General features: G+C 64.7%; 2 protein-coding genes across 7 annotated transcripts in view; both read left to right on the top strand.

Annotated features, from left to right (window-relative positions):
- The window catches only part of ARHGAP19 (Rho GTPase activating protein 19), a 32644-nt gene extending 23942 nt beyond the window's left edge, over nucleotides 1-8702 (top strand). For 4 of the 6 annotated variants that reach the window (XM_090058122.1, XM_090058123.1, XM_090058124.1 and 1 more), the window contains 10 exons: nucleotides 1470-1550; nucleotides 1806-2015; nucleotides 2759-2985; nucleotides 3472-3558; nucleotides 4420-4485; nucleotides 5097-5285; nucleotides 5479-5577; nucleotides 7044-7136; nucleotides 7719-7793; nucleotides 7948-8701. In XM_090058122.1, coding sequence (XP_089914248.1) covers nucleotides 1470-1550; nucleotides 1806-2015; nucleotides 2759-2985; nucleotides 3472-3558; nucleotides 4420-4485; nucleotides 5097-5285; nucleotides 5479-5577; nucleotides 7044-7136; nucleotides 7719-7793; nucleotides 7948-8007 — 1187 coding nt within the window. In that variant the 3' untranslated portion in view covers nucleotides 8008-8701. Of the gene's footprint in view, nucleotides 1-1469; nucleotides 1551-1805; nucleotides 2016-2758; nucleotides 2986-3471; nucleotides 3559-4419; nucleotides 4486-5096; nucleotides 5286-5478; nucleotides 5578-7043; nucleotides 7137-7718; nucleotides 7794-7947 lie in introns of all 6 variants that reach the window. The other 2 variants (XM_090058121.1, XM_090058119.1) reach the window with 1 other exon arrangement.
- Nucleotides 8703-12089: 3387 nt separating this feature from the next.
- The window catches only part of SLIT1 (slit guidance ligand 1), a 51638-nt gene continuing 45049 nt past the window's right edge, over nucleotides 12090-18678 (top strand). Inside the window, exon 1 of the mRNA XM_090057324.1 lies at nucleotides 12090-12343. Within this exon, the coding sequence (XP_089913450.1) occupies nucleotides 12171-12343 (173 nt within the window). The 5' untranslated portion in view covers nucleotides 12090-12170. The remainder of the gene's footprint in view (nucleotides 12344-18678) is intronic.

Raw genomic sequence — 18678 nt, 5'->3', positions numbered from 1 at the left:
TCCCCCCTTAGCCGCTCCTGGCAGACCTGGCTTTGCAGGGCTGGAGCATTGGCTCCAATGTGGCTGTTCTCACATGCATCTCCCACAACATTATCGCAGGCAAACTAAGGGAGTACAGGTTGGATGAATAGACTGTATGGGGGATAGAAAACTGGCTACAGCATTGGGCTCAGAGAGTAGTGATCTGTGGCTCAATGTCTAGTTGGCAATCAGTATCCAATGGATGCCCTGGGGGTTCCTTCTGGGGATGGTTTTGTTCCGTGCCTTCATCAGCAACCTGGAAGGTGGGATGCAGTGCACTCTCAGCAAGTTTGCTGATGACACCAAGCTGGGAGGAGGAGTAATGCTGGGGGGTTGGGCTAGGATTCAGAGTAAACTAGACAAATTGGAGGATTACACCAAAAGAAATCTCATGGGGTTCAACAAGGACAAGTAGAAAGTCCTGCACTTAAGATGGAACAATCCCATACAGGCTGGGGGTGACTGGATGGGCAGAAAAGAACCTGGGAGGACAGGGGACAAGAACTGAATAGGAGCCAGCAGTGCGCCCTCGGTGCCAAGAAGGCTACCAGCATCCTGGGCTGCATTGGTAGGAGCGTTGCCAGAAGATCGAGAGCAGTGATTCTTCCCCTCAATTCAACATTGGGAAGGCCAAATCTGGAGTCCTGTGTCCAGTTTTGGGTCTCCCAGTACAGAAAGGATGTGGACACACTGGAGAGAGTCCAGCAGAGGGCAACGAAAATGGTTGTGGGCTGGGGTACAGGACTGGTGAGAAGCTGAAGGAACTAGGCTTATTTAGTCTGGAGAAGAGAAGACCAAGCAGGGATTTAACAGCAGCCTTTAACTCCCTGCAGAGGGGTTGTAAAGAGGATGGAGCTGGACTGTTCTCAGTGGTGGTAGATGGCAAAACAAAGAGCAATGGGTTCCAGTTGCAGCAAGGGAACTGGTTAGATATTGAGAAGAATTTTCTCACTAGAAGTGTAGTAAAATACTGGAACAGGCTTCCCAGAGAGGTGGTGCCATCTCCATCACTGGAGGTTTTTAGGGCCTTACCCAACAAAGATGCAGCTGGGATGATCTGGTTGGGGCTGGTCGTGCTTTGAACAGGAGGTTGGACTAGATGCAACCTCCTGAGGTCCCTTCCAGCCCTCATTTTCTGTGATCCTATGTGTGCTTCAAAAAATTGTTGAGGATCCATTTGCATGGGCATTGGGTTAAGAGCAGGCCTGCTTCAAGGCTCTGACTGCTGCCTTCACAAGGAGCTGCTGGGGGGTACGTGTCATGTCCTGTCTAAGGGGGGCATTTATGATCTTTAGGCACCGTGTTTTCAGAACCAGAACTGCTTTGTCCCATCCCTGCACTGGAGAGCCTGGTCTTGTCAGGGAAATGTTTCTTGGAGCTGGGTGGGCGGTTTTCAGGCCAGAGGTCTGGTTCTGGGCCATGTGGCTCACTCCCCACACTTGTTTCAGACAAAGGGGTGGTGTTCGGGTCTCCACTGACGGAAGAAGGCATCGCCCAAGTCTCTCAGCTGATTGAGTACCTGCACAAGAGTAAGTGGCTCCACTGTCATGCCTGGCTGCATCCAACAGGTGTGTGCAGTAGAGGGCAACAGCGAACCCTCAGCTTGTCCTCAGCCAGGAGTGCCTGCTGGTGCTGGGGCCCTGGCGCCCCTGGGGGCTCTGATATGGGAGGGACATGAGGCACCAGCTGCAACCTGGGCTTTGCAGGCAGTTCATGGGACATGGGGTTGGCCGCGGGCTGCGGTACGAGGCTGACAGGCACTCTCATTTACTCCCTCTGGGCAGACCTACGTGTGGAAGGCTTGTTCCGGGTGCCAGGGAACAGTGTCCGCCAGCAGCTTCTGAAGGACGCCCTGAACAGTGGGATGGACGTGGACTTGGACTCGGGGGAGTTCCACTCCAATGATGTGGCCACGCTGCTGAAGGTGTTCCTGGGTGAGCTGCCGGAGCCTCTGCTCACACGCAAGCACTTCCTTGCCCACCTCAAGATTGCAGGTGAGTGGGCAGCAATGTGCAAAGCAGGGGGACCAGGCTGGCTGGGAGCAGCTAATGCCGAAGGACTCTGCGCAGCCACATTTGTCTCTGGAGGTGGTTTTCTCTGGGGGAGGAATTCAGAGGCAGTCAAGGGCAGGGGAAAAGGGCACTTTCATAGATATCCTAGAGCCGTGGGACTGGGAGGGACCTGCAGGGGTTCATGGACACTCCAGAGAGCCTAGGCCCAGGCCGTGCCCCCACTGCAGAGGAAGGCAAAACCTTGCAGCCCACACCAGTCTGAGCAGGGGAGAAATCCCTTCCTGTCCCAGTGCAATGTGGGGCTGAGCCTGAGCCCAGGGGAAAGACCCTGCAGGGTTGGTGCCAGCAGGAACATTGGCACAGCCCAGCCCCATCCCCAGCCTGGGCTGCATCAGCACCCAGCACCTCTCGGGGAAACTTAAAAGCCTCCTGCCACATGGAGCAGAAAGGGGTGTGGAGGCAACTGGCACAGCCCAGAGACCTGGGACACCCCCACAGCAGAGCATCACTGCACGTAGACCATCCCTGACCTGTTTCCCCACATGCTTAGTGACCCTACCAGCAGGAAGGCTGGATTTAGAAAGGCGAGATCTCTTATGCAGAGGAAGGGAACCAGAAAGTGAGAGAGATGGGTGGGAGCGTCTGGAGGTCGCATGTGCTGGGTGGGCTGAAGTGAGCAGTTCCTCGATGCGGGCTATGAAAGCTGGCCCCTACCCCCTTTGCAGACCTGATGCTGTTCGACGAGAAGGGCAACAAGACGGGTGCCCCCGATAAGGAGCGGCAGATTGAGGCGCTGCAGCTGCTCTTCCTCCTCCTGCCTGCGCCCAACCGCAGCCTGCTCAAGCTGCTGCTGGACCTGCTCTACCAGACAGCCAAGAAGCAGGACAAGAACAAGATGTCTGCCCACAACCTGGCCCTCATGTTCGCGCCACACATCCTATGGCCCCGCAATGTAAGCAGCACTTCAGAAGCCATGCGGCACTGGGCGACTCCAGGTTGCCGTGGGAGAAGGCACTGCAGCAGGGTCACCAGAACTGGTTGTGGGCACAGGGTTGGAGGAGCAGGTCACGGCTGCTAGTTAGGACAGGGCAGTTGGCACTGCTGGGGCAGTGGGAGGTGGGGCTGGGGCTCCATGCAGCAGATGTGAGTAGCCATATGCATTGCTTCCTCTCTTTGCACATCTCAGTGGTTTTAAGAAGCACCTGGCTCACAAGGCAGCCTCACTGCAGGGCTCTGTTCAACTCAGGTGCCCTGGCAGGTGAGGGACTATGTCCTGTGCCAGCCTGTACACCTCTACAGTGCTGAGCACCACTCACAGCATCTGCCCCATGTAACACCAGTGGCTGGAGCAGTGAGAGCTCCTGCCTAGAAGCCAAGATGTAGAGCCCCTTCCTCCGCCCTTTGCCTTAACTGTCCTGCCACGGGTCTCCCCTCCCAGGTGACGGCCAACGACCTGCAGGAGAACATCATCAAGCTCAACAATGGTGTCGCCTTCATGATCAAACACTCCCAGAAGCTCTTCAAGGTGCGGGCCCCAGGTCCCTGCTCTCCCTGGTGCTCCTTGCTGCCTACAGTGCGGTCTGTGCACCCTCCTGCGGGAGCCTGCTTTTGCTGCTTCCGTGCAGTGATTGGAGAGGGGTTGCTGGCTCAGACACTGACCCAGCCCAAGCCCAGGACACAGCAGTGTCCCGCCAAGGCTTGGCCTTTCCGCCTTGGCCCTGGGCAAGCACCGTGTGGCCTAACATCACCCTCTGCTGGCCAGCTGGGGATCGGCGCCAGCAGGCTCCGGGATACACCCCCAGTCCCACTTTGTGGGGCATGCTGTCAGGGGCCCCGCAGCTGGGGAGCCTGGGGGGCTGGAAGGAAGGTCGTTCCAGGGACAGCTTCCTGTGGAGCTGTTCCCAGCCGAGCATCAGGAGGTGCTGGATCAGCCAGGGAGGGAGTCATCTGTGACATGAGGGGATGGTGGGTGTAGTAGGTCAGTGAGCAGCTCTGCAGTGCACTTGGGGTCTCCTGGGCCTAGTGCCCTCAGGCAGCGCTTGGCAGACCTGTGTGCCCTGGCCAGGGTGCACCTCCTGCATGAGTGTCCTGCCCCCAGATAGGCCTCGGCAGGTGCCCAGGCGCTTGCATGCAGGAAGGCAGCACAGTGGGGGCTGTTTTGCACTGCTCCCCTTGTGTCTTATGCATCAGCTGGGAGCATGCTACCCAGGGACTCCTGTGGCTGCACTGAGCAGAGAGAATCCCTGTTGAAAGGACTACTGGGAGCTGCTGGCTCCTGGGAGTGCCTGTGGAGACGTTCACAGTGGGGCCATGGTTCCTCTCTGGAGCCAAGCAAACGAAATGATAGCTTTCCCCTGAACTCATTACCACTTCCTCTCCTGCCCAGGCTCCAGTGTACATCCGGGAGTGCGCCAGGCTGCAGTACCTGAGCTCCAGAGCGCATGCCTCCAAGGTGAGTTCAACAGGCTGCCCTGGAAAGGGTGGGGGTAGGCCAGCTTGCCCCAGCGAGGGTTCGTGAGTGCAGGTGCAGACCTGCCACCAGGCACTGGGGCTCAGCCAGCCCTGCCACAGCATGGGAAAGGGCCCATGGGGAGTGGAAAGCGCTGGAGCAGCTGCAGAGCAAAGTACAAGGCAAGGCAGCAGTGTCCAAGTGCAACGTGGGCAGCAGAGGCACTGCCCTAGATGGGAGCTTCAACCACTCATGGTGGCTCCTGGCCTGACCACACTGGGCCATGTCGCGCAGGCTGCTGCAGCAGTGGGGTGGTATCAAGCCTCTACTGATGGGAGGGAACTGTTCCCATCCCGCTCCAGAAGTGTGGCTGAGACGTTTGAGCCGGCTGAAGGAGCACTGGCTAGGGGAGGGAGGCGAGAGGCAGGGTTGTCCTTCCTCTGCCACCCCTGAGCTTTGCACTGAGCTTTGCAAGCTTATTGGGAGCCCTGCCCTGCTTGTGGGGGTGGCGAGGCCACTGGCCCTTGGGCCTAACGGCAGATGTGGGCTGGTGACAAATTGAGTGGCTCTGGGCAACGTAAGCAAGCGGGAGCCTGTCCTTTCCCTTTTGCCAGGATGACCTGGACTTGCCCACGGCTCCTGCCTCCAAGGAGCTGCAGCCCCTGAAGTCTCCGAAGCGGGGCAGGCCGGAGTCCTCCCCACGGCAGGAGACACAGCAGCGCACAGAGGAGGCGCTCCGGGAGCTCTTCCGCCATGTCCACAACATGCCTGACTCGGCCAAGAAGAAGAAGCTTATCCGGCAGGTAGTGCTGCAGGGTGCCCTAGGCAGTACCCCCACCCCGCTCCTCTGCTCTGTGTATTGTCCTGGGCTGGGGGCCTCTAGATACCGAGTGCACTGGGGATGGCAGGGTTCTCTTGGGATCTGGGATGGGGGGAAGCTGGAGCTGAGCAGGGCACTAGCAGGACTCTGTTAACATGATCTTGGTTTCCTCCTAGTTCCACAAACTCCCTGGGGCCATCACTCCTGGGGCCGACGTGCCCACACCCCCAGTGCAGCGGCGCACCCGGTCCCGATCCTTCAGTGGCCTCATCAAGGTATGTGGTGGGAGTGCTCAGTCGCTGCTGTCTGGGAAGGGGAAGCACGCTTCAGCTCTGCACGGCTGCCTGCCCTTTGCAGCCTCTCTGGGCCTGCCTGGAGCAGTCCCCAGGGAGGGCCCTGTCCAGCAAAGATCCTAGCTGAGCCTGGGGTACTCAGAGGAGCAAGCAAACCCTCTATGAAGAGGCTGGGAAACAGATGCCAGCTTCTCAGCCACTGAGCACTTTGACCATGAACCGTTCTGGGTCAGAGAGGACCAGGAGCCCATGATGAGGCCTAGAGAGTTGGACAGGATGAGTCTACTTACCTGGGAGGAGACGACTGAGGCTCCTGCCTTGAGCAGGGGGCTGTATTAGGGCCCTCTCCAGACCCCTTCTAGTCCTGCTGTTCTGAGCCCATGAGACATCTGGGTGCCAGCCTGGCTGAGAGGAGGCAGGCACAGCACACGAAGGCTGATGGCCAGGCCAGCATGGTTGAGCTGACAGACTCCAGTGTCCTGTGATCCCGGCTGTGGAACTCAGTGAGGCTTCAAAGAGGGTGAGGTGCCTCGCTGGGTTGCCAGCCGGCTGTCTGGCCAGCACTATGGGAGAGCAGGGCAGACGCATGGAGCAGAAAAAAGGGAGGGGGTGGGAGCAACCAGCAACGCCCAGAAGCCTGGGCAATCCCCATGGTAGATCATGGGTATCGCCGTGCCGAGATCATCCCCAACCAGTGGCTGCCCGGCCTCTCCTCGAACCCTCCAGTGATGGAGAGTCCCCCTTCCCTGGTGTCTCTCCCATGGCCTCCCTGCTCTGATGGTGAAGAAATGTTTTACAATCTCCAATCTAAACCTGCTTTGCTGCAACCTCAAGCCATTGACCCACGTCCTTCTCTCTCCATGGCAAGGAAGAACAGGGGCCTTCCCTCTTCTCTCTGGCAGCCCTGCAGAGATTTGCAGACTGCTGTCACGTCTTCTCTCAAGTACCTTTTCTGCAAACTGAACATGTCCAGCTCCTTCAGCCTCTCCTCATAGGACTTGCCTTCCAAGCCCTTGATTATCTAGGTCACCAGCCTCTGGACCCTCTCTCACTTCTCCACGTCCTTTTTCATATGTGGAGCCCAGAACTGCGCACAGTATCCAGATGCACAGTCCCAGAGACACAGTCACCTCCCACATCTTGTACCTAATGCTTCTACTGATTTAGCCCAAAACCACAGTCATTTTCTGAGCAGCTGCATCATGGCAGACTTGCATTGCGTCTGTGGACTACCAAGTCTCCTGCTTTTTGTGCCTTTTTCCAGCAACCGCCTGCTGTGGTATTTCCCAGGCTTCTGGGCTGTGCTGGTTGCCCACCCCCGCTTTCTGCTCCATGTGTCAGGGGGGGTTTAAGCTACCCCCAGAGGCACAACCCAGGCTGGAGATGGGGACTGGGCCGTGCCAGTGCCCTCCCTTTCATTGCCAACAACCCTCTCCTTTCCTGACTAGCGGAAGGTGCTGGGGACCCCAGTGATGTTGGAGAGGAAGAGCCGGGATGCCACGCCAGAGCCGGAGCACACCAGCAAGGAGAACATACAGCTGGTGAGTGCTCGCCCCCTCTAAGCACCCACTGGTCAGCCCTGGGCTTCCAGCGTGGCCTGGGCAGGATAGGAGGACGGTGCTGGCTGGATTCTGCCTCAGTTCGGTCCGCATTTGGACCAGAGACCTGACACCACTGGTCCTGGGCCTCGGGGCTCCCATCTTGCTGCTGCACTTGTTTGGGCATTGTCCTCTGTAGTTTTTCCCCACTCCTTCCCCGGTGACACTACCCTCGTTCCCTTGTTCTTGCCTTTGAGCTCCTCCCTCTGCGTCTCAGTGCCCTGGATCTCTCCTTCACCCTCTCTGGGCACTCCAGTCTTTCTGAAAGTCTCGTGGGCATATCAGTCTCCAGATCTGTCCTGCCTCTTGCTTCAGCACCAGGCCCAGCTCTAGGCTGAGCTGGGGAGGGGCTGATCTACGCTCTCATGGCCAGGGAAATGGCTCTGCCTCCAGAGTCAAAGCCCTGGGCCAGGCTTGAGTAAGGAAGCAGTTGTTAACAAGGCAACCTGCCCGCAGGGAGCCTCTGGGGGTGGCCAGGCCCTGCCTCGGTCCGCTCTGCTCTCACCAGTCACTTGCACTGTCCAGTTACAGAAACTGTCTGGATCGCCAGCCACCCATGCAGCTCGAGCAAGGTTGAAATCGTCTGAGGGCAGGAAAGAGGTGAGGACTTCCCCACACTGCTGGCCACCAACCCATGCCCTGGGGCTCGGCTGGAGGGGCAGGAGCCGGGTAGGGGGGGACATGCGACCCCCCACACTGCCCCATGGCTTCCCGTGTCCCAGGCATACTAAAGGCTCCCATCCCTCTGTCCCAGGACTGCTGCAAGCGCCTGCCAGCCCGTGCGCCCTCCAGGGAGTCGTCATCGTCCTGCTGAGCCCCTGGTACCAGCATGGGGCAGCAGGGACATCTGCACTCGCAAGCTGTGAATAGTTCTTGCCACGTCTCGAGCTGGGAGGAGACCTGGCTCTGCTGATCCCTCTAACCCTACTCACCGGCGCTTGGCTTGGGACCGGGGCCTCCTGCAGGCACCCCTGTTTATAGACAGATATGTATCTATCCTCCATTTTAATACGGGACCAACCACTGTAACCAAGGACCTGGCGCTGCGCCTGCCCCTGGCACCACAAAGGGCCCAGGGCAGCCCCGCCTGGGAGAGGGAAAAGGCTTTCTGCCGACTGTCTACAGCCCACTGTTGACACGCTCCCATGCTCCAGGCTTTCTCTGGAGTGCGCAGGCGGCTGCACCCCTTCTGCCTTCAGCTTTTAACTTGCCCCTCCTGGCTCCTTGCTCTGTCATCAGGAGGGAGCACTCACCCATCCTGGCAGCTGATGTGGCTGCCTTGCCCTTCCAGAACTGACTGGTGCGATCTGTCGGGAGAACAGGCGGGCAGCCACCTGCTCCCCCTCACTCTGCACCTCCTGATGGGCTCACACCCAGCGTGGTCTGGGCAGCCTGTGGGGACCTGGGGGGCACGAGGGTCCCCAGGGCTTGGGAAGTGCATCAGTGTCAGATGGGGAAGGAGCAGGTTCCAGAATAAATGTTCCTCTTGTTACCGGTGCTCCCGGCTGCCGTCCCTGCCCTTGGTGGCACCAGAGGGGTGTGGGCCCAGGGAGCAGCTGCAGCTGCCGGGCCAGAGCAGGCTCCGATCACTTGTACGGGCCTTGGCTGAGGCTCTGGGCCGTGCAAGGAAGGAGAAGGGGCTGGAAGCAAAGCCTTCTCGACTGCACGGCGCCCTCGCCTGCCACGCCCCGTTTCCACCAGCCCCACTGCCTGCTGCAGGCAGCCCTGGGCCTTTCCCTGCCCACTGCTTCCCTGGTGGAAGCACAGCCACGGTCTCGCCTGCCTGGTGGCAGGGAACAGCCGGTTCAGAGTGATGCTTCCAGGCACTGGGAGCGGGTGGGGGGCCGCCCTCTCCCCCACACTTGCCCAGGGAGCAGGCAGGCCTGTCAGGAGGGCAGTGAGGCGGTGCCGTACAGGGCATGGCCCAGCTGTCGGTGCCCTGTGCGTGGGGGCAGGGAAGCAGGGTTGTGGGTGGCAGTTTGGAGAGAGGCTGCGTGCCCAGCTCCCCACACGGTACGGAGGCTGGCTGGGCACGCAGCCCGCAAGCCAGCACAGCACAGTGCACCAGTCATGCTGCTCCGGGCTGGCAGCTCCTTGCCACCGCCCAGCCAAGCCCCCACTGCAGCTGGCTGCCGCCTCATTAAGCCAAAGAGCTCTGCTAAGCCGATCCCCAGCCAAGTGTCTGTCTGCAGGCGCCCCGGGGCGAGGTCTGCGCACCATGCTGGCGATCCAGAGCTAATCGGCCAGATAAATGCCTTTCAGCCCCACGGCGAGCGTGGCAGCGCTGGAATCCAATTAGTCGTCTGCTGATTGCCAGCGGGAGCCACAGCACCAGGCAGCCTTGCCCCGCACCCAGGGTCACGCAGGACGATGTTTCGCTGCCTTGGCCTTTGGATTTGGAGAAGTGCCGAAGCCACAGGCAGCGGGCCAGCACTGGTGCTGGGGGCAGACAGGAGTGCAGGCCTGGGGGCCGGGGCAGGCCTGGGCGTGGGGAACCCTCTGGCAGCTGGGTTTGCCCAGCACAGTTCCACCCTGCCCAGCGCCAGCCGGGAGAGCGAGCGGCTGGGAGCCCCGGGCCCCTTCCCAGGCCTCGGCTTCCTGCTGGCTGCCATTCCCCAGGGCCGGGCTGTAGGCCTGGTTTTGTCAGGGCTAGGACTGGATGCGACCCTGCAGCTCCCTGCCAGCCCCACAGCTTTGGGATTTCTCTATGCTTAGGCTGTGGCAGGGCCTGGGCGATGTGTGGGGAGCTGGCAGGGGCAGAGCGGGTCTCCTGTGTCCAGCGAGGCCTGCAACACGTTTCTGATGCCCCGTGGGTGGGCAGGTGCCCCCTACCGTAGTGCCCAGGCTGATCCGCACCTCACGGTGCCCTGCCCTTGCAGGTGCTGGAGCCCTGGGTTGCTTACGACCTTCCCTGGTTTTCTGTCCCTTCCAGCTGTTCCTGGCTTCCCCGTGCAGCTGGTGCAAGGGGAGTGGGGCTGGGGCTGGTTTCTGCGGCTTCTTGCTGGGGGAACTAAAGATCTGACCCAGGGGAGTTTTTTACCATGAAGCCTCAGATTTAAAAGGCCCGTCTGGGCTGCGCGGTGCTCCAGCTCTGCAGCAGGGCCCGGTCCTGGGGCTGCTCTGAGCATCTGAGGGCAGAGGACGCAGAGGTGCCCAGCTCAGCCCAGGGAGCCTCCGAGGTACTCGATTCAGTCCCTTCCCCAGTGTGACAGGGGCCTGCCTGGAGCTCCCCCTGGGCTGGGGGGCCTGGGCTGTGTGCCCCCGGCCTGGGCAGAGCGACGGGGAAGACTCAGCTCTGGTCCTGACCCTACAGGAGCTCTGCCTGGGCTGGGCTCTGCAGCTTTCGGGCCTTGGCTTGGGCATCCTGGAAATAAACCCATGTGCCTGTGCCCATGGTGGGGGAGGTGTGTACATGCAAACACACGTGTGCTTGTCGTGTGCAGCTGTCGGGTGTCGAGTCCAGCTCTGCAAAGCCTGGCGGGGGTGTGAAAGCAGAGGACTGCGGCCTGCTGCCAGGGGCGCTGGGGCTGATCTCCGGCTCTATTGTGCTTTGCAGAGGCCCAGCGCGGTGCAGGCGGCAGGGGGAGCCTGCCACCATCCTCAGGCGAAGGGAGGGATGTGGGGGCAGGCATGAGTGCAGCCGGCTGGGGCCTGGCTGATGCAGGTTGGAAATAACAGAAGACGGGCAGGGAGCACGGGAGCATCTCCCACCCGTGCCAGGGGTGCAATGCTGCCGGCCTTGCACAGAGCCACCAGGCCCTGGCCAGCCTGGAGCAGGGTCCCATGCAGGCAGCGTCTCGCTGGCCCTTGCTGGGGTCACCCCTTCTAGCAGAGCCGGGAGCAGGCAGACGCTGGGCTCGTGGCTGCAGGGGCCTGGTCAGGCAAGGAGGCGCCTTCCCGGGGGCAGCAGCCACAGCCCATGGTGGCTGCCTGCTCCTGGCTCCTCTCCCCAGGCCCTTGCCCTCAGCCAGGGCCAAGTCTCCTGGCAGTGCTTGGTCCCACCGCTCAGCCACGCACGCACGGGCCTGGCCTCGGGGGCAGGCGGCCGCGAGCAGCTCTGGGCTGAGCTTCTTCCCCATCCTGGGAGCTGGGGCCGTGGGAGGCAGAAAGTCACTGGAGAAGCAGGTGCCTGGGCCAGGGCCCAGCGGGCACGGAATAGGCCGAGCCAAGGGGGGCTCACTCGCAGCCCCTGGGTCCCCCTTGCTGGAGCTCCGGCCCCAGCCTGCCGTGGGTTGCCCAGGCCCGGGGGGCAGTGTGCAGGGGGAATGAAGGGCTGGGGGAGAAGGGAGTGCATCTGCTCCTGGCACGAGGACCAGGCAGTGGCTGGGGGTGCAAATGCCTGTGCCCCGGGGCTGGCAGGGGCCCTGCCTGGAGCCTGGCGCTGCCGGCGAGTGCTGCTGAGTCCTGCGGCCCTGGGCTGCACCTGCCCCAGAGCCTGGCCTGCCCCCGCGCGCACCACCCCCGTCCTGGCCAAAAGCTCCCGCTCGGCTGGGAACGGCTTCGCGGCCGCCCCCTCCCTGGGCTGGAGCCCACCAGACGATCCAGATGGTCCCGCGATCAGCCGCCTTGGCCCAGCTCCCGGGGTTGTTTTCCCCCGCCAGGCTCCAGGCAGGGCCCCTGCCAGCCCCGGGGCACAGGCATTTGCACCCCCAGCCACTGCCTGGCGCCTGGCCCCGTCCCCCCAGGCGGGAGCCCCTTCTCGGGGGGGCGCTGCGACCGCTCTGGGCCCGGTCGTGGCCTCCGGCGTCCATCAGCACTGGGCGGTGGTGGCGGGGGCGATGCCCGCGGCTCCGTCCGGGCCGGTCTGCACGGGGTCGGCGCTGCCCCGGGCAGGATGCGGCCCCGCAGCGCCGTGCGAGCCGCCCGGGGGGCGGGCCCGGGGGGGCGGGGCGGGGCGGGGCGGGGCGGCGCAGGAGCCGGCGGCGCTAGGGGGTGCGGGCTCGGCTCAGCCCCGCACTCCGCTCCGCGCCCGCAGCCATGGCCCCGCGCCCGCCGCTGCTGGCCCTGGCCCTGGCCCTGGCCCTGGCCGCGGCCCGCGCCCGCGCCGGCGGCTGCCCCGCGCTCTGCACCTGCAGCGGCTCCAGCGTGGACTGCCACGGCGCCGGGCTGCCCGCCGTGCCCCGCAGCATCCCGCGCGCGGCCGAGCGCCTGTGAGTGGGGCCGCTTTGTTCGGGGGGGCCCGGGACGCGGGACAGCGGCTGCGCGCGGCCCCGGCACCCCCCCGCGGACCCCCGCCCTTTGTGCTCCCGGCCGCAGCCCCGCACCCCCCCCGGGGCCCCGCACCCCCCCACCCAGGCCCGCACTGCCGACCTGCCCCCGCCCCCCCAGTTCATCTGCGCCCTGCTCCGGCCCAAGCCTCCGCCCTGCGGGAGACGGGGTCCCTTGGCGGGGGCTGCAGCGGTTCCTCCGCGGGCTGCCTGGGGCGGGGGCTGCAGGCAGGGCGCTGGTGGGGCCGAGTCAGCTCCGCGGGGGCTGAGGAAGGGGCAGTTCATCCCGTGCCTGGGCACACGTGGGGGGGCCTTGGCGTGTTGCACACGCTCCAGGGGTGACTGGTGCCTTGCACTACCAGGTCTCCCCGGCTGCCACTGAGCGGGGAGACTTGGCACGGGCTCGCGGCTGCTGCCGGCGCCTGACCCAGGCGGTCGTGCCCCGACGGCTGCGGGCGGTGCCGGCCCGCGGCGTAGCGGCAGGCGGAGGCCGGGGGTCCCGGCAGTGCCGCCAGGCTGCTCTGGCCAAAGTGGCTGGGGTTGGGATGCCCGGGGGGCTTCATGGAGCCCCCCTGCCAGGCTGAGATCCAAGCGGTGCTTGCAGTCCTCCTGGCCGTGACCCCGGTGCCCGGCTGGGCCTCGCCTGGGAGCTGCTCTCAGCGCTGGGGGTGACCCCCGCGCCGCCCAATGTCACGATCACCCTGAAGCCTAATGACGGTGGCAGCCACAGAATTGGGCTTGGGGTTGGCATTTGCCCTGTGCCACGACGGTGCCCTGCTCTGCTGGAAAGCCTGGGCCTGATGCACGTGGGGCTGTGCCAGGTGCCTGGCCAGGCCTGCCCGCTGGGGGTTGCTCCGGGTCCCGGCTGGGCCAGGGTGTGCAGACGAGGCCATTCCCTGCACGCCTGCAGCACAGGGCATAGCTCCGGCACGGGGGTCCTGGCGGTGGGGGCCGCCTGCCCTGGCTGCAGCCTGGCTGGGGCGGGTGGAGAGCCCCAAGCCCCCGGTCCGGGGATGCCCCACGCTCCCTGGGCCTGGTCGTGTCCCTGCAGCCTTGCTCTCGCTGCCCAGGGCCCGGCTCCTGTTGCACAAGGCTGGCTCGGGACCCGGTTGCCGCGAGGCGAGTCCCGGGGACCGGGCTGGGGCGCAGGACATTTGCAATTCTATCCCAGCGTCTCCCGTCGGCTCCTCGCGAGGCAGATGCTGCTGCTGGGTCGCCATGGCAACGCGGCGCTCGCTCTCCCCGGAATTGCCGGCTGGAAAAATATTAGTTTAAAAAACTCGGTGGGGTGGGCAGGGCTGCGTCCCCAGCCGGGTGCAGCCGAGGCAATGGGCCTGGTAGCATCAACAGCGCCCGTGTGTCCTGCCTGGCTGCAGAAGCCCCAGCATGGAGGGAGACTCTCCCTTGGCGGTAGCGGTAGAGGGGCTATGGCACAGCATGGGGTGGCTCCAGCGCTGCCGGGCAGGGGCTGTCCTGCCCCCAGCGCGGTCAGTGCCGCGGCCGCACTTCCTTTGTCGCGCGCTCCCTCGACTCCAGCGTGTCCTCGGCTTTTGTTCCCGCCGCGCTGCAGCCGGGCGGGGGGCAGGGCTGGGGAGGCGGCGGTGCCAGGGCCCACGGACCCGCTGGCGTGCCCAAGGACGGTGAGAGGCGATGGGCCGGGGAAGGCGCGAGGGTCCCAGGCGCTGCACGGGGCCGGGGAGCGCAGGGAACGTGCGCCGGGCCATGCCAGGGCTTCCCTGCCTCCCCGGGGAGCCGAGGCCTCCTCAAGCCCTCAGCGCCGGCGCTGTCCCACTGCCCGGTGTCTGGCCTGCTAGTAGTCTCCCAGGACCCTGCAGGGAGCTGGGCCTGAGTCTCCCGGGTGCCAGGATTGTGCCCCAGGCGCTGGGCTGGCCTCCCCGGCCTGCAGAGCCGGAGACGATGGCCTTGCCCGCTCAGCGCGACGCCAGCCTCCGGGACGCCGAGGTTCCCCTCCCGCGCTGCTGCGAGCATCGGGACCAGGCAGTTCCCTGCCTCGGGCCTCCCTTCTCCCCTGCAGCGCAGCACCGACGGCCGCGTGCTTGTCTTCGTTCAGGGGTTTCCAGACCCGGAGGTGACCCGGGGCTGGGCCTGGAAACCCCGGGGTAACCGCTGGGGAGCACAGCGCCCCGCACCCGGCCCTCGTCTCGTGTACCGGAGCTGGGTCCCTGGGGCATGCCTTGCTGAGTCCCCTTGGCAGAGCCGCCGCGCCTTTGTGCACGGGGAAAGCTGGCAGGCGGCCACCCCTGGGCCGTGGGGGGCACATGCGTGACTGTCGCTGCCCAGATGGACACGTCCTTGCTGGGCTTCCCACTTCCCCCTTTGTCCTGGAGCAGACGCTTCCTTTGCCAGAGCCTGGCCCGTCCAGTCCCACCCTTCCTGGCACAGGCACAGAGCCGGGGTCCAAGGCCTGCCCATGGCCACGCGTCACAGCAGCCCGGGGGCCGGCCCCTGTCCCATCTGTGCAGCCGGGGGCCGCACTCGGACCCGTGCAAGCAGCAGGCTGCAATTCTGCTGCATTGCGGAGGCCGCTGGCGCGCGGGGAGATTGGCATGAAGCAATAAAAGGAGCTGCAGCTGCTCTGGTCCCTGGCGCCTGGGAGCAGCCGCGGCGCTCGCTGCAGATCCCCTCCGTGGGATCGGGGCCGCGGTTGCCTGTGGGGAGAGGTCGCCCGTGTCCAGCGCAGCCGCGGCGTTGCCCGTGCTCTCCGGAGCGTGGATTCAAGGCCCTTCTCATGAGAGCCTGAGCACGGGGCCTGGCCTGGAAACCCTGGGGGCCGTGGGAGCGTGTGGGCTGAGTGTGCCCCCGGGAGCGAGCAAGTGCTGCGGGCACGGTCGGGGTAGCGGGAACGACTGAGCGCCGCCTGCTCCCCACCACAGGGGAGGCGGGTTATGACCGCGTCCGCCCGCTCCCAGCCCTGCCCGCCAGCGCGAAGCAGCCGTGGCTGAGCTGCCTAATGAAGCCATCAAGCTGCTGAGCGCCTGCCCGGCTGCGCAGGCCCTGACAAAGGCTGGCTGGTCTCCGGGGGTCGGGGGGGGGTCCATGTCGCTGGCGCTCTCCCGGCTCAGCCTGCGCGTGGCTCCGGGTGGAACATGCGTCTTGCGTCCGCTGTGGCCTCCCGGTCCTGGCTGGCGGCAAACTTTGTGAGTTCACGAGGAGAGCGAGACCTGCCCGTCGCGGTGGGCACTGCAGCCAGGAGTAGAGATCGGCTGCGGTGGAAGCAGCTTGGAGGCAGCAACAGGGCTCTCGGCACTTGCCGGCCGTTGACTCCGTCTCCAAAGGGCTCAGCGCGGAGGCAGGAGGTGGGCAAGGGGGCTCAGGGGCAGCCACCCGCCTGGGCCTGGCCCTGCAGATGTGCCTGGTGTGCAAGGGGCTGCCGGGCCCTGGCAGAGGGGGTGGCTTGTTCCCAAGACCCCGGAGCCGGCATCGCCGTGGCCCCAGCTGCCTGCTCCGTCTCTTGTCCCCCCTGTGTTCGTGGCAGGGGGGCGCAATGCCCACCCTGGAGCTGCGCGAGGTTGCTCAGGTGCTGCGATGGGTATCGCCGTCCTGTAACCGGCTCGGGGGGTCTCAGGCGGCCGATGGGCGCTGTGGTGGGGCCGGATGGCATGTTTGTGGGGTGTCGGAGTGGAGAGGGCAGGCACGAGCATTGCTGGGGGACGATGGAGGGGTCCGCTGAGGCTTGGAGGATTGTGTGGTTGAGTCAAGCACGCACGCGTGTAAACATGCATGTAGGCACACGTGTACCGAGATGTGCATGTGTGCACATGTGTATAGATGCATGCACATACACGCATGTGTGCACACCTGCAGAACAGGCTCGTAGTCGGGGCCTGAACTAGCCATCTGTGCATCTCCAGGAGGAGTCAAGCGGTGCCACGAGGTGATGATCCACATGAGCTCTGTGTCCAGGTCTGGACATGGCGGAGAGCCGGCCCACGTCTGCCCCGTTGCCCACGTGGGGGTGATAGGAGTCACACGGGGCTGGAGCACTTGGCCGTGAGCTGCTGGAGCGTGCCTGTGTGGTGCCCTTGCTGGCCTCCGGGTCTCGGAGCCATCCCACGGTTGCGTGGCTGCAGGCGAGGCCAGGCAGCTGTGCCCAAGGACCCTCAGGGTGGTCTTATCTCTTGGAGCTGTTTTTTTCCACCTTAAATTGCTGCTGCTCTCCAGTTCCTCTACGGCTGGCGTGTGCACATGTGCGCTTCCCCCGCTCTCCATTGCCCTGGGGGGCTTGGGCCCCTTCCGCCCAACAGGGTCCAGCTCTGCCACTGCAGGCAGGATCCTGGGACAGGCAGCGCCAGCTCATCCCCCACCATCGCCTGCATCTGAGTCCCAGGAGCCCCCCTTCCTGCGGCCCCGTAATGGAGGGAGGCTGAAGCATGCCGTGCAATTACAAGGGATGGATGGTGGCGGTCGGAGCTCGTTAGCCGCTATCAGCCACTTCAGCTGCACAATGGCACCCCGGAGTGTGTGCGGCCCGGGCCCGCCTGCCTCTACCCCCGCGGGCCCAGCTGGGCAAGGATGAGCCGTGCGGCCGGCGGCTTCCAGGGCCCCATGGAGGAGCCCCAGTTTGCCCCCCGGGCACCTCGGGGACGGGGCACAGAGGTCCTGCACTGACCCTGGCCGGAGGCTGGCAGGCGCGGGGCAGCCCGGGACCCCGTGTGCTCCTTGGCTGCCCCTGTGCCGGGTCCCCGTCTCCCACTGCAGGCGAGGGCGGAGCAGGGGTGGAGCGGACACTGGGATTAGCCCTCTAATCCCCTTTGTGCCACTGACAGTTGCAAGGCCTCCCTCCGCCCGCGGCTCCGGAGCTGGGGTGATGGCCTGGGCATGCCGCAGCCCGGGCTGGAGCTCCCCAGCGCTACCAGTGGCCTCGGCCTCCACGCGTGGCTCGGGGCCGGGATCGTGGAAGGGGGCCTTGTCCTTGCCCTGCGTCGCCCTCTCGTCCCTGCTTGCCGGACCGGGGCAGAGCGTGTCTGGGCATCCTCGGACCGAGGGTGATGCAGAGGGCACCCGTGGGCTCAGCGCCGGCGGGCCCCAGGGCTGCCCGTGCAGGGCTGCCGGGGGCTCCAGGAATGAGGCTTGTTTAGTCTGGAGCAGGGCCGGGCGAGGCGCCGTGATCACAGGGTTCAAGGCTGCCGCCCAGAGAGCAGTGATTAGCCCTGCTGCATGTCCCGTAATTGCTGGCGTTTGCAGACAGGTCGGAGCTCAGGCTCTGCCGCTGTTGAGCCCGGGGCCGGCCGTGAAGGGGGCGGTGGGAGTCCCTTCCAGGGGGCTGAGAGCTCTTCCGGAGCAGCTTGGGGCGCCCGCGATCCTTCTTGGGGCTGGGCGACGTGGGCCGTCTCTCGCTGCCCCATCCCGGGCTCTGACGGGTTGGTGCTCGCAAGCAGAGGGGTCTGCGCACGGCCACGACACAGAGGGGACCAGCCCAGCGTGCCACAAGCGTGGAGCCCACGGACGACGTGGCTTTTGTCGGAGGCTGCTTTGGAAGGGGAAGCCGATAACGCACTTGTACGTGGTCCAAGACAAGAGCCAGGGGCCCGAAGCAAATTGCTGTTATGAGTCTGGAGGGCGGCTGGGATCTGGGGCAAGATGAGCTCAAGGGAGACACCGAGATTGCTGGAAGACCCAGGATTGCGTTTCCACGAGTACGGGCAGCCCCCGGGCCTGGCGGGAGCTCGTGGAAGGTGCACGGAGAGCTGGACCCTCCTCCGGGTCCGAGGGAAAGGCGCAGCTGGGAAAAGCCCCCGGCCGAGCGGCTGCAAATGTGTCTGGGGCCTGGCTTTGAGCCGGGGGTGGTCCCTGGTGGGGGGCGAACGCCAGGGGGTTGTGGGGGCGTGAACTGACGGAGTCCAGAGTAGACCGGGAAAGGCCCGGTGCTGCCCCAACTCGCATCCCTTCCCCTCCCTGCCCCGCAGCCCCCGGGGCGGCTTGTGGTGCTGGATAACCTGGAGCGCAAGTGCACTGAGGCCGGCCCCAACCCCGGCCATTTCACCGAACAACGGCCGATTTCTGCGGGGCAGGAGCAGTCGAGTCTGCAGCAAGGCTGTGAGGGGGGCGCGCGGCCAAGGGCGCCAAGCCACGCTGGGAAGGAGCCGGGGCTGTGGGTGGATAAGTCGTGCCAGGGAAGGGCTGCCAGGAGCACAGTGGGGAGCAGGTCCATGCGCAGCAAGGTCGGGGTCCGCGCGTGGCCCTGGGCGGGCTGGCAGGGGACGGAGGGTCCGTGGGAGCTGAGCTCTGTAGGGAAACTCGCGGGGGGCCGGGGGCTC

This window comes from Crocodylus siamensis, chromosome 7, assembly GCF_052110815.1.
Source record: "Crocodylus siamensis isolate JL-2025a chromosome 7, ASM5211081v1, whole genome shotgun sequence".
Taxonomy (NCBI): domain Eukaryota; kingdom Metazoa; phylum Chordata; order Crocodylia; family Crocodylidae; genus Crocodylus; species Crocodylus siamensis.
This window is presented reverse-complemented; position numbering and strand designations above follow the sequence as displayed.